This window comes from Toxotes jaculatrix, chromosome 11, assembly GCF_017976425.1.
Source record: "Toxotes jaculatrix isolate fToxJac2 chromosome 11, fToxJac2.pri, whole genome shotgun sequence".
NCBI lineage: Eukaryota > Metazoa > Chordata > Actinopteri > Toxotidae > Toxotes > Toxotes jaculatrix.
The window spans coordinates 1,186,981-1,197,463 of NC_054404.1; the positions used below are offsets into that span (position 1 = coordinate 1,186,981).

A 10,483-nucleotide genomic window follows, 5' to 3' on the forward strand; every position below is an offset into this window, starting at 1 on the left:
TTCTGTCCTTGAACATGATGTTGGTTTTCCAGGGAGGTGATAACCATCCAGAGGTTTCTAGAAGCAGCAGCTCGACAGGAGACGTGCGGTAAAGTTCGAATCCAGCGTTTCATCGAGAACCTGCTGAGACGCATCGCTCTGGCCGAGAGACTGGTGGAGTATTACCAGGTTAACGGCAGTCCGCCACAGTGCAACCACTACAAGGTACAACAACACAACAGTCACGAACACAAACGCACACCAACTTCACATCACAGAGTTAAAGAAGAACCGTTTTCTGCTCAGATTTTTGAGTGAAAACATGAATCTTCTGTCTCCTCAGCAGCACCAGCAGGAAACTGATAATGGACCTCACAGAATTACGAAAAGCAGGTGAGTACCTGGGTCACCGCAGAATTCATGATCAGGCTGAGCTGTAACAGGTGAGCTGCTGCTGGTCTGAGTCAAAGCCAGAAGGTAAATCATTCATGAGGACTCCTGTGTTGTTGTCACATTTCTGAGTTGTCGTCATGTTTAATTCATCGTTAAACATGTGACGCTTTGTCCTCCCACTCAGTCCCTGGAGAGGGATTACCTGTCTGTCAGTGTGCTGTTCAGAGTGTGTGTGTGTGTGTCTCTGTGTGTGTGTGTGTGTATGTGTGTGTGTGTGTGTGTGTGAACCTCAGTCTAAGTGTGTTTTACACTTTGCTCATGTTCACGTGTCATTCCCAGGTCAGCGGGAGGTCAGCTGTCCTCGTCCGGTCTCCATGACAACAGGACCCAGTCCTCCTCCCAGTTCGGCAGCCGTCCTCCGTTCTCCAAACCAGGCGGGGAACGAGACCGGGAGCGGGAGCACCGGGAACGGCTGGCCCAGTCATCCAGGCTGTTCTGCCGACCCGAACACAGAGACGACATCTGGAACCACCAGCGCCGCCGGTCCGCCGGGTACGAGGCCTAGAACTGTAAGGAGACACCAGAGGGAGAGGACGTCAGCGGGTAAAACCTTCGAACACAGTGACTTTATTCCAGCGTGGTAACCTGTGGAAAAGTACTGCAAAGGTCACATTAAACTTAAAAGTAATTCCTCCTCAGTCCAGTTTTCCATTTAAAACAACACACTACACACACACACTCCATTAGATCACTGCAGTCTGTTACTTTGTCCTGAGGTGAACTCACAGAGCTCGAATCCATTTGTTTTGACCACAAACGTTTTGCCTTCATACTGAATGAGATCAGGCGTCTGAGGGAAACTGACTGGAGCACTGTCACAGGGTTTAAGAACAGAAAGCAGTGATCAGTTCTACTGTTTCAACACACTGGGATCACACTGTATTTAAGTACATAATAGTTTTTATCGTAAGGTTTTTTTTTATTGGCAACACTTTATTGTGTTATTTGTACTTTTCCATAGATTATTTACCTGAAATAAACCATTGTAAAGAGTGAACACTGGGCTGTTTTCAGCAGGATGTAACTGTGGCTGAACGTTCACTTTATTCACAGAGGTGAAAGAGAAATGAAACAAACGATGTGTCATCTCAGTCTTCAGTGCGTTCAGTACGTCCTGTATTTTAGAGAAACTTCAGGAAACAATGTGATTTTGTATTCACTGATCTAAGATCTGATTACAGTTCAGCTCTCATGAGGCAGTTTGAAGTTGAAGTTTTCTTCCTGAAGCAGTTGGACTGAGTGGAACTGGTTCCCAGTGATGATGCTGACTCGTCCTCTCCTCTGGTCCAACCTTCACGTCTCGGCCTGGTTCCCCAAAAGCTCCTGGTCAGTCCAGTTATCTTCTCTCTGTCTGTGCTTTCAAGGCTAAATGGCATCGATCGTTTGATGGGGTGGATTTTAAAATCATTAGCTGTGTCTAAAACAGTAATTAATGATTTAAACGACAGAGTCAGGCACATGTTTTGTACCTGAGACGGTATGTTACCCTAACCCTCACCCTCCTCCCTGCTCACATTTGGTTGGTTAAGCACAGACAGGAAGTTGATGACACCAGACCTGGGTCAGATGAACTTTGCATATAATTCTTGGCTTTTGTATAAAACAGGCTTCAGATGTTAGATGGTTGAGTTTCACTGCATTAGGACCAGTTCAGTTACTGTCTGGTAATTGTACATAGAGAGAGAAATGTTAGATTTGTTGACTTGAAAATACTTTATTGTGGTTTTTATTTTTCCAGGCAGTCGTGGTCCTTCTGTATGTCACCCACCAGTCTGCTGCCAAAGCAGGATTAAACCACTGATGTAGTGGAGGGTAAACACAGATATACAAGAGTATATACAACAGGTTTACCCACTTTTTGTTTTGAAGAATATTCCACCATCTTATTTTCCATCTGAGCCAGAGTCAGATGAGAAGACAGACACCAGTTTCATTTCTCTGCGTCCAGGACAAAGAGAGATTCAGGGTGTGTTAGCCTAGCTTAGCATAAAGACTGGATGGAGGGGGAATCTGCTAGCCTAGCTCCATCGAGGTGAGATGGAGGTGTCAAGTAATTCCAGGGGCACTTTTGTTGACAATAAGAGGAATATAGATTAAAAATATAGAACAACATCAGGTTTATCCTTTAGTTAAAGCTTCTGAAAGCGTGAATCATTCCACCCTGACGTCAGTCTCTGTGCTAAAGACTGTGGAAAACTGCAGGAATACCCTCCACTACATCAGCAGATAAAAGAAGCCATGTAGATGCAGGAGCAGCGTGGCCCAGCTCTGGAGGACACCGCACATATAACGAATGTACTCTGAGTTAGCGTATAGCTCATACTGAAGAGGTGCCGTGTTTTAAGACCTGGATCTGGCCTCGTCGTTCAGGCTTAAACTCGCACTCATTCACACAGAAACGGGTGGAGATTCTCCGATCACAAACGAGCGGCGTCGCGTCAGCGCTTTCATCCAAAGTGACTCTCAGTGCTGTGAACACGATCAGTGCATCTGCAGTAAACGACTCCCAGCGGCTTGTTGAACAGAATCATTCCTCTCTGCATCGTCCTGTACGATCTGTTTACACGTCCTTTTGCACTCATCCAGTCATAAGAATGTACATGTGAACGACGGTATTCGGTGTAAAGTGTATCTGTCGCTGGTTTAGGTTTCGTTGACAGTGTTCATAGATATTTTGTATACAAAGCTATTACATGTCGTCAAGTGGAAGCAGTAGTCCGACAGAACTTTAACTTGGCAGAACATTTATCTGGGTCACAAACACAAATCATGTCAAATCATTTTTTCTCTTTCAGCAGGGTGTCTGCAGGTCCTGGGAAGTCCTTAAATTATGTCAAGTAAATTCAAGGCTTTGGAGTTTGTCTTTACACAGTTACATAATACAGAAGCCACACGTTGGTGTGTTGCTGCTCTGCTGTGGTTATTCCACTCAGACTCTTCTGATCATCACCGTGATCTTCTTCTTCTTTTCTTTGTTGATCTTATTTAAATTTCTGATTGGCGTTAATAAGGTCATTAAATGTTTTAACTGGGAGTGAATGGAACTTGCAGGCACCCTCCCTCAGACTGAGCAGCAGTGCTGTCCATCACGATTTCTTCCAAATTTATCGGAAGTTGCCAATATTTTTAATCCAGATGCTGAACTGTTTTTTTTTCATCAGTTTAACGAAGTCAGATTGAAATATTCGAATTTCACTAATACCTGATGCTACGTGTTAAATGGAATATATACTGAATATAAAGTGTTAGTCATCAGTTTTTAAAGGGGCCCTGAAACACTGAGGGGCCAACATGAATTTGGTCAGTTATTACCTGCTTCTCGCCAAACTGCCCAGAGACGTGTGTGTGTGTGTGTGTGTGATTAGACTCGGTGAGTTTAGACACTGATGATCTGAGCCTGAGTGTTTCTGCTGCTGTTGATTAAAAACCCACTTTCTCTTCACTTTCCAGCAGCTGGAAGAACCAAGAACTGATAAACACACCGGTTTAAACAGGTGCCACAGGAGTCACACACACACATACACACACACACACACATACACACACACATACACACACACACACACACACACACACACACACACAGAGCTCGGTCAATCAGTGGCTCTGTGTTAACTAAACAAATAAGAAAATGTTCAGTGATGGAAACTCGTAGTCGTGTTTTGTTAGTTTCAGTTTTTTTGACTTTGAAATTCTTCTAAAGGTGAAAAGCATCGCTCTGCTGTGACTCTGCAGATTTCAGTCCTGGTACCTGTGGCTACCTGCTCTGCTCCGCTTATTGAAGCCAGGTGTCTTATTTACCTGGCGTTTAAAGAACGTGCTGATCACAGTTTGATGTTTCACTCTGAGGAAAAAACTAAATTCGAGTCGTGAGGCTTTTATGCAAACAGCAGCAGAACTGTGTGTGTGTGTGTGTGTCCGTGTGTGTGAGTTTCTGGTGCTCAGTCATTGGATGGTGGTAGAAGATGCATGATGCAGCCCTACTACTACTACACATGTAGCTGTTGTGTTACCGTGTTAGCATGCTTCATATGTAGCCAACAAAAGCAAAGTACTTATCTTATCTTGTACTGTGTGTACCTTTGTAGCAGAGCGAGGTTTATTTGAATGGGATTTGAAGGAGAGTTGCACTAATCCAACCTCGAGCTCGGAGCTCGGAGCTCGGAGCTGCTGGCTTTGGTTTGAGGGGAGTGTTGTTTGCTGGACAATCAGCAGGGTTCACACGCAGGCTTCGAAAAGTCCGGAAAATACATTTTATTACTTCTGTGTTTGGAAATGTTTTGGGGAAAATGTGGAAGCACGCTGTGGAACGGAGCGAGAAGAGAGGCTGAGACGTGGGTGAAAACATAACCAAGTATTAACTGGAGTTAATGTCAGTTTGATTATGACACTACTACCTTTGTTGCCGTGCGTCGGTAGAGATAGAGTTAGTTTCATGTTGTGTAAAACTGTTTCCGCGGCCAAGTTTAATATCCTTCAGTTCATCATGTGCGTCTGTAGGGACTTCATTCGCAGAAGTTAATCTCTAGTTTTGTGCCTTCACTCAAAAACTCTGTAGTCTGTATAACACTGTGCGAAATGCAATACTGTGAAGCCCTGGAATCCTTTTTATGTTGAAACGTGTCGGTCTGTGTGATAACGATTAAAGAACAAACATGACACCAGGATTATTACCGGAGTTATCACTGGTCATTACTGGCATCGGATTGTGTACTTTGCATTTGATTCAACCGTCGTTAAATCATCTGTACGTGTACACACAATAAACATACAGGAAACACACAGTAAACACACAGGAAACATAGTCACCTGTACACTGCTGAATCGGGGACTTGACACAACAGCAGCAACATGAAAACATTATATTAAAAACAATTAGAGTAACTTAGTGTCGGGCTGTTTTAATGGTGTTGTTGCAGTACCCACACACAGCCACTCGGTGTCACTGTTTAAAAACGGCCTGGGTTGCATCAGGCTTCACACTGTTTTGGTTTTTGACCCTTCGGGGTTCGACTTCTTGTTCTTCACCGACCGATTTCCAACATTTCCCAGAATTCTTGCTGTGAGCAGAGACGGTGGTTGTGACGGCAGACAGGGGACAGGCCTGAGTTTCTGTTCCCACACTGTCCTTTCTGCTGCTGCCACCAGGGGTCACCAGCGCCAGGCTTTTCAGTGGTGGGTTTGTGTGTTTGTGTGTTTGGAATATCACTGTCAGATTAACATCACACAGAGGAAGGAAAATGTTTGTACCTCGTTTTCTCTGATGATCCTCGTGCAGCAGAGTCGACTGTGCAGGTTCAGGTTGAATACACAACCACAGCTGATGGAAACGTTAACGTTTGTTTGGTAGTGACACAAAAATGTGTGTGTGAGTCAAGGTTTATCACGTGGTGTGTAAAACTGTGACAGCATCCAGATTTAGTGACGATGATGATGAAAACAGGACGTTCATCAGCAGACACCCACACACCCACACACACAGACACACACAGACACACAAAACCCCACATCATGATGACGACAGTGTCTCCACACTGGCTGTATTTGCCATCAGTTATTAATATGACTGCACACACACACACATGTAAGTTTGTCGTTTATTATTTGCATCACATTTGAGAACAAACAAGATTTCTAACATCTTTGTGTTTCAGTTTCAGTCACTGAGCAAAATCCCCCACTTCACTTCATATCAGCTGATAAATGAAAGTGGAAATATGAACATGCATCATTAAAGCATCAGCTGTTATCTGATCTGATCTGAGAGTAAACATATTAAAATTATAAAAACAATTGTTCTCTCACTCCAGGTTAAAGTTAGAGAACTTTGATCTATGATGTGAAATTATTATTTCTATACTTAAGACTATAACCGTGTTACCTGTACCTGTTATCACCTGAGGGCAGACGGGCACAGGTAAGATGAACAGAGGAGGGAGGAAGGAATGAGGGTCTGTGAGTGGGTTAATCTGACCCTGTGTGTGTGTATGCTGAGTGAGAACATAAGGAAGTCATTACCATGACAACACAGTTTTCCCAGGCGTTGGTGACGACTTCTCAAGTCCAAATTCTCCCAAATCCTGAGGGAAAACACAGAAACATGTTGAAGTGATAAAACTGAAGATCTCAGTCTGGTCAGTTTGTCTGAAGATGCTTCTTTTCCTCTGTTTTACAGGCGTCTGTCCGTCCTTCTTCTTCTTCTTCTTCTTCTTCTTCTTCTTCTTGTAATGATTTAATCAGACGTTTGACTCTTCATCTTCACAGACTCTTTACATCTCTGATGTTTAACAGACTTTTTAAGGCTGAAGAAGTTTGATGAATAGTTTTTTATTTACTGTGAAGTTTGTGAGTAAAAGTGAAGGATTTTTACTTTTATATTTTGTTCCAAACTTTGGGTCCTGGTGTTGAAGATGTTGACGGCGTCATCCTGATCTCATTATGTGTACTTTATCCATCAGAAGTGACTGCAGGTCTGTGAACTGGGGAAAGTTAGTCATTAGAACAGAGACGATCAGCTTCAACTCTTCTGTGAACTTACTGATCAGATTAGATGTGATTCGTATTTATGATTTGATGAGTTTTGTCTTCTCTTCAGCTGCTGCCATCCTGTCACCAAACGGCTCGTTTCTACATTTTAAAACAAAATGTTTTGTCTGTTTTTATTTATGCTTTTTTTCCCTAATTCATCAAACCATCTGTGTGTTGGGAAAAATGTCTGGGAGATGAACTTGAGGCCACAGCAGAATGTTCGATGGTTTGTTATGTTATGGTTCGTCACTGCATTACAGCATGTAAATAAATACAGCAGGCTGGTGTTGATCTTTCGTGGAGAGAGTAAACACGATAACACGGCGCTTTGACGTCACCTCGGAGGCTCACACAACGCTCTGGGTCCACACACTCGGCCGTGAAATCATCGCTTTGACGTTGGACAATCTCTGCAGAGCAAAAACTGTTTTCTGAAAGCGTCACGCGGCCGTATCAGTGTGAGCATCTACAGATTGTCACCCTGCAGGCCGGCCGCCGTCTCAGGCCATGTGGGCAACAGATAACAGATTTCTGTGAGCAGAGTCACAGCTGACACGACAGTCAGGCACAGAGCTGAGCTGTTGTTTGGCAGGCTGCACCGGGGAAGCTGTTCGAGGAGCTTTTATTGGCAGTTTTTCTGTTCTACTGACAGATAAAACACACATGACTGTGATGTTCACCGTATTTATCTGAGGGTTTTCACCCGTCTCTGCACAGAATGCTCAGTAAAGCCAACGGTTTGTTTCTGGAGTTGAGTTCACTTCATCGGCCACTTCCACAGTAAAACCCAGGGTTATGTGTGATGTCAGTGGCTGCATGTGAAGCTTCCCTGTGGGACTCTTTGGCCTCCACATCCAGTTTCCTGTCTTTACCCTGTGGACCAAAGCCTCTGTCACAAAACACATTTGGATCCACTCAAGTTGAAGTGTCTGAGGAACAACGGCACGCAATCCTCAGATTAGCCATATTTAGCTTTTACTACCACAGATTTATGATCCGAGCACAACGCCATGGTTATCAGGAGAAATAAGAACCGCTGCATGATGGAGAACAGAAGAAGAAGAAATTCAGCTTCCCTCACCGGCTGATGTGACCGATGAGAACACTCATAACTCATAACTCTCAGGGTCATAAATACCTATGTTAGTGAGTTTACTGCAACATGGAGACAAAAAGCAGCTGAAACACACACTTCCTCTGTACCTGTGGGCGTGGATGGATCACTGAGCAGGCTCAGGGGCCCGTGGGGACCGGCGGGGGGGGGGGGGGGGGGCGTGTTCAGGAGCGTTTGTGACCTTCACATCAGTGAAGTGCTGATGTTTCATCAGGTTTCTGCTAAATGTAACGTTCACTGACACTTACACGACGGAAAACCTCAAAAGAGCCTGTAGTCTACACACAACAATATACAGTGATTCTGCTGTTTACTGTTGTGTTATAAATATACAGGGCTGCGTGTGTGTGTGTGTGTGCAGTTCAGCTGGACAGCGACAGCCTGTTGCAGCACAGTAATTCATTGTGTTTGTTTGATTTGGAGGACGACCTACGCAGGGCTTCCACAGTTTGGCTCGACATCAGGTCTAAAACCGTCCGAGCTCTGAATCACGCCGTCTATTTTCAGCCCGCCTTCACTTCCTGCTAATAAAAACAACATGTTGCTTCAGGAGAACTGCGACGTCACGCGCTGACCTGCAAACACACCAGGGAGTATTTCTGGCGCACACACGAGGCCTCCGTGTCACACTGTGAGTAGGTGGATGTCAAACCGATTTTACGAGACGCGGGCCGAAGATTGCAGAGCTGAGGGGAAGTGAGGGGGTGAGCTGCGTGGGAGCAGGTGACATCTCCATGGATGGAGCCGTTTGTGTCCTCACGATCACCACAAGTTCACTCACAGCCTCAGCGCTCATTACAGTTTTACTGTGGGTGTTAAGGAGCCACCATCAGGATGTCCTGATGGACAGGAGGACTCGTCACACTCTGGATTCAGATCTGGGTCTGTTCACACCACAACGCGTGACAGATGATCTGATCCCAGGTGGACAGCTCGCATTAAACAGATCGACATCAGCTTCACTCACGAAACCAGCTCACAGAGACACAAAACCAGCTCACAGAGACACAAAACCAGCACACAGAGACACAAAACCAGCACACAGAGACACAAAACCAGCTCACAGAGACACAAAACCAGCTCACAGAGACACAAAACCAGCACACAGAGACACAAAACCAGCTCACAGAGACACAAAACCAGCTCACAGAGACACAAAACCAGCAGAGGAACCCAAAGGCATCAAGGACAGACCACGCTGAGACAGCTGACACGTCTGTGGCTGCTCTGTGTGAATGAATGAACGTAAACACACGGTGGCAGTTTCCTGCTCAGTGACCAGATGCTGTACGTTCCCTGGATGTAAACGCAGCTCTGTAGTTCTGTGGTTCACTAACGCTCCGAATCACAGAGGAAACGACAGGATGTGAACACAGCGGCTGCACGGCCTGATCATACACAGCACGTTCATACACAGCACAGTCATCTCAGGCTGTGCAGGCGACCTCAGAGGGTGAAGGCTGCAGCTCAGCTGGATGAAACCTGCTGACACCTTCACTGGACTTGAACTCAGGTCTGAGCAGGAGGCCTCTTTCTTTTCGTTGTGTCTCCATGTGGTTGTTGCAGCAGCTGCCACAGGTGCGACGCTCCTGTTAACTCCACACTGGCTTCATGAAGGTGATTAGCTGCAGATGTTCCTTTGTGGATGTGTTGCTGAGAGGAAATGACTGATGTTTTTAATGAAGTCAACTGAGGAAGAGAAAATCTTATCATGAGGAGTCACTTGGACGTGGAAACAAAAAAAAACGGCCGGTGTGAAGAGTCGTCTCCGTCCCACTGCTTCCTGTTTCTCTGCTTCCATCTCAGCAACAAACACAAATAAATCTGTTAACAAGCCGACAAATTCCACCAAGCAGAACCTGATAAAGACATCAGGTTGAATTTCCGTAAAAAGGAGGATGTCATCATCTCTCTTTTTATGAGAGAGAGTGTGTGTGTGTGTGTGTGTGTGTGTGTGTGTGTGTGTGTGGGTGGGTGTTTCCCAGTAGAAAGACGTCCAAATTAACTGCCTACGTCTTTATAATCAAATGCCAAACACGGAGGCCACAACAAGTGAGTCACGCTCACATACATGAGTCACTGCTGATATTGTGCAGCTTGAAGTGAGTCTCTTACTCACGAAAACAAAAATCAGACTTTCATTTTCACTGGTGTTTTATTTCACCGTCCTTCCATCTGGATCAGTGCGATGGAAAAGCTGTCACATGACCTCCTGACCCCAGACAGCTGAGTTTCACTCCAAAATGTGTTGGACGAACACGACGTCCACTCCTGGGTGTGTGTGTGTGTGTGGGGGGGGGGGGGGTCAGGTGAGGTCAGGTGTTCGTTGGATCATTTCAGACGTGAAACTGTGAAAAACACTGAAAAACTGAGACGAACAGCTTCTCCTCCACCTGTGAACATGTGCAG

General features: G+C 45.2%; 1 protein-coding gene across 3 annotated transcripts in view; it reads left to right on the forward strand.

Moving 5' to 3' along the window:
• Positions 1 to 10,483, forward strand: part of znf365 (zinc finger protein 365) — a 33,217-nt gene that overhangs the window by 2,876 nt on the left and 19,858 nt on the right. The window contains exons 4-6 of one of the 3 annotated variants that reach the window (XR_005894892.1): positions 33 to 204; positions 323 to 372; positions 712 to 3,789. Coding sequence is in view for 2 of the 3 variants with exons in the window: in XM_041049589.1 (XP_040905523.1) it covers positions 33 to 204; positions 323 to 372; positions 712 to 937 (448 nt within the window). In the remaining variant the exon portion in view is untranslated. Of the gene's footprint in view, positions 1 to 32; positions 205 to 322; positions 373 to 711; positions 6,360 to 10,483 lie in introns of those variants that run through there. The other 2 variants (XM_041049589.1, XM_041049590.1) reach the window with 2 other exon arrangements.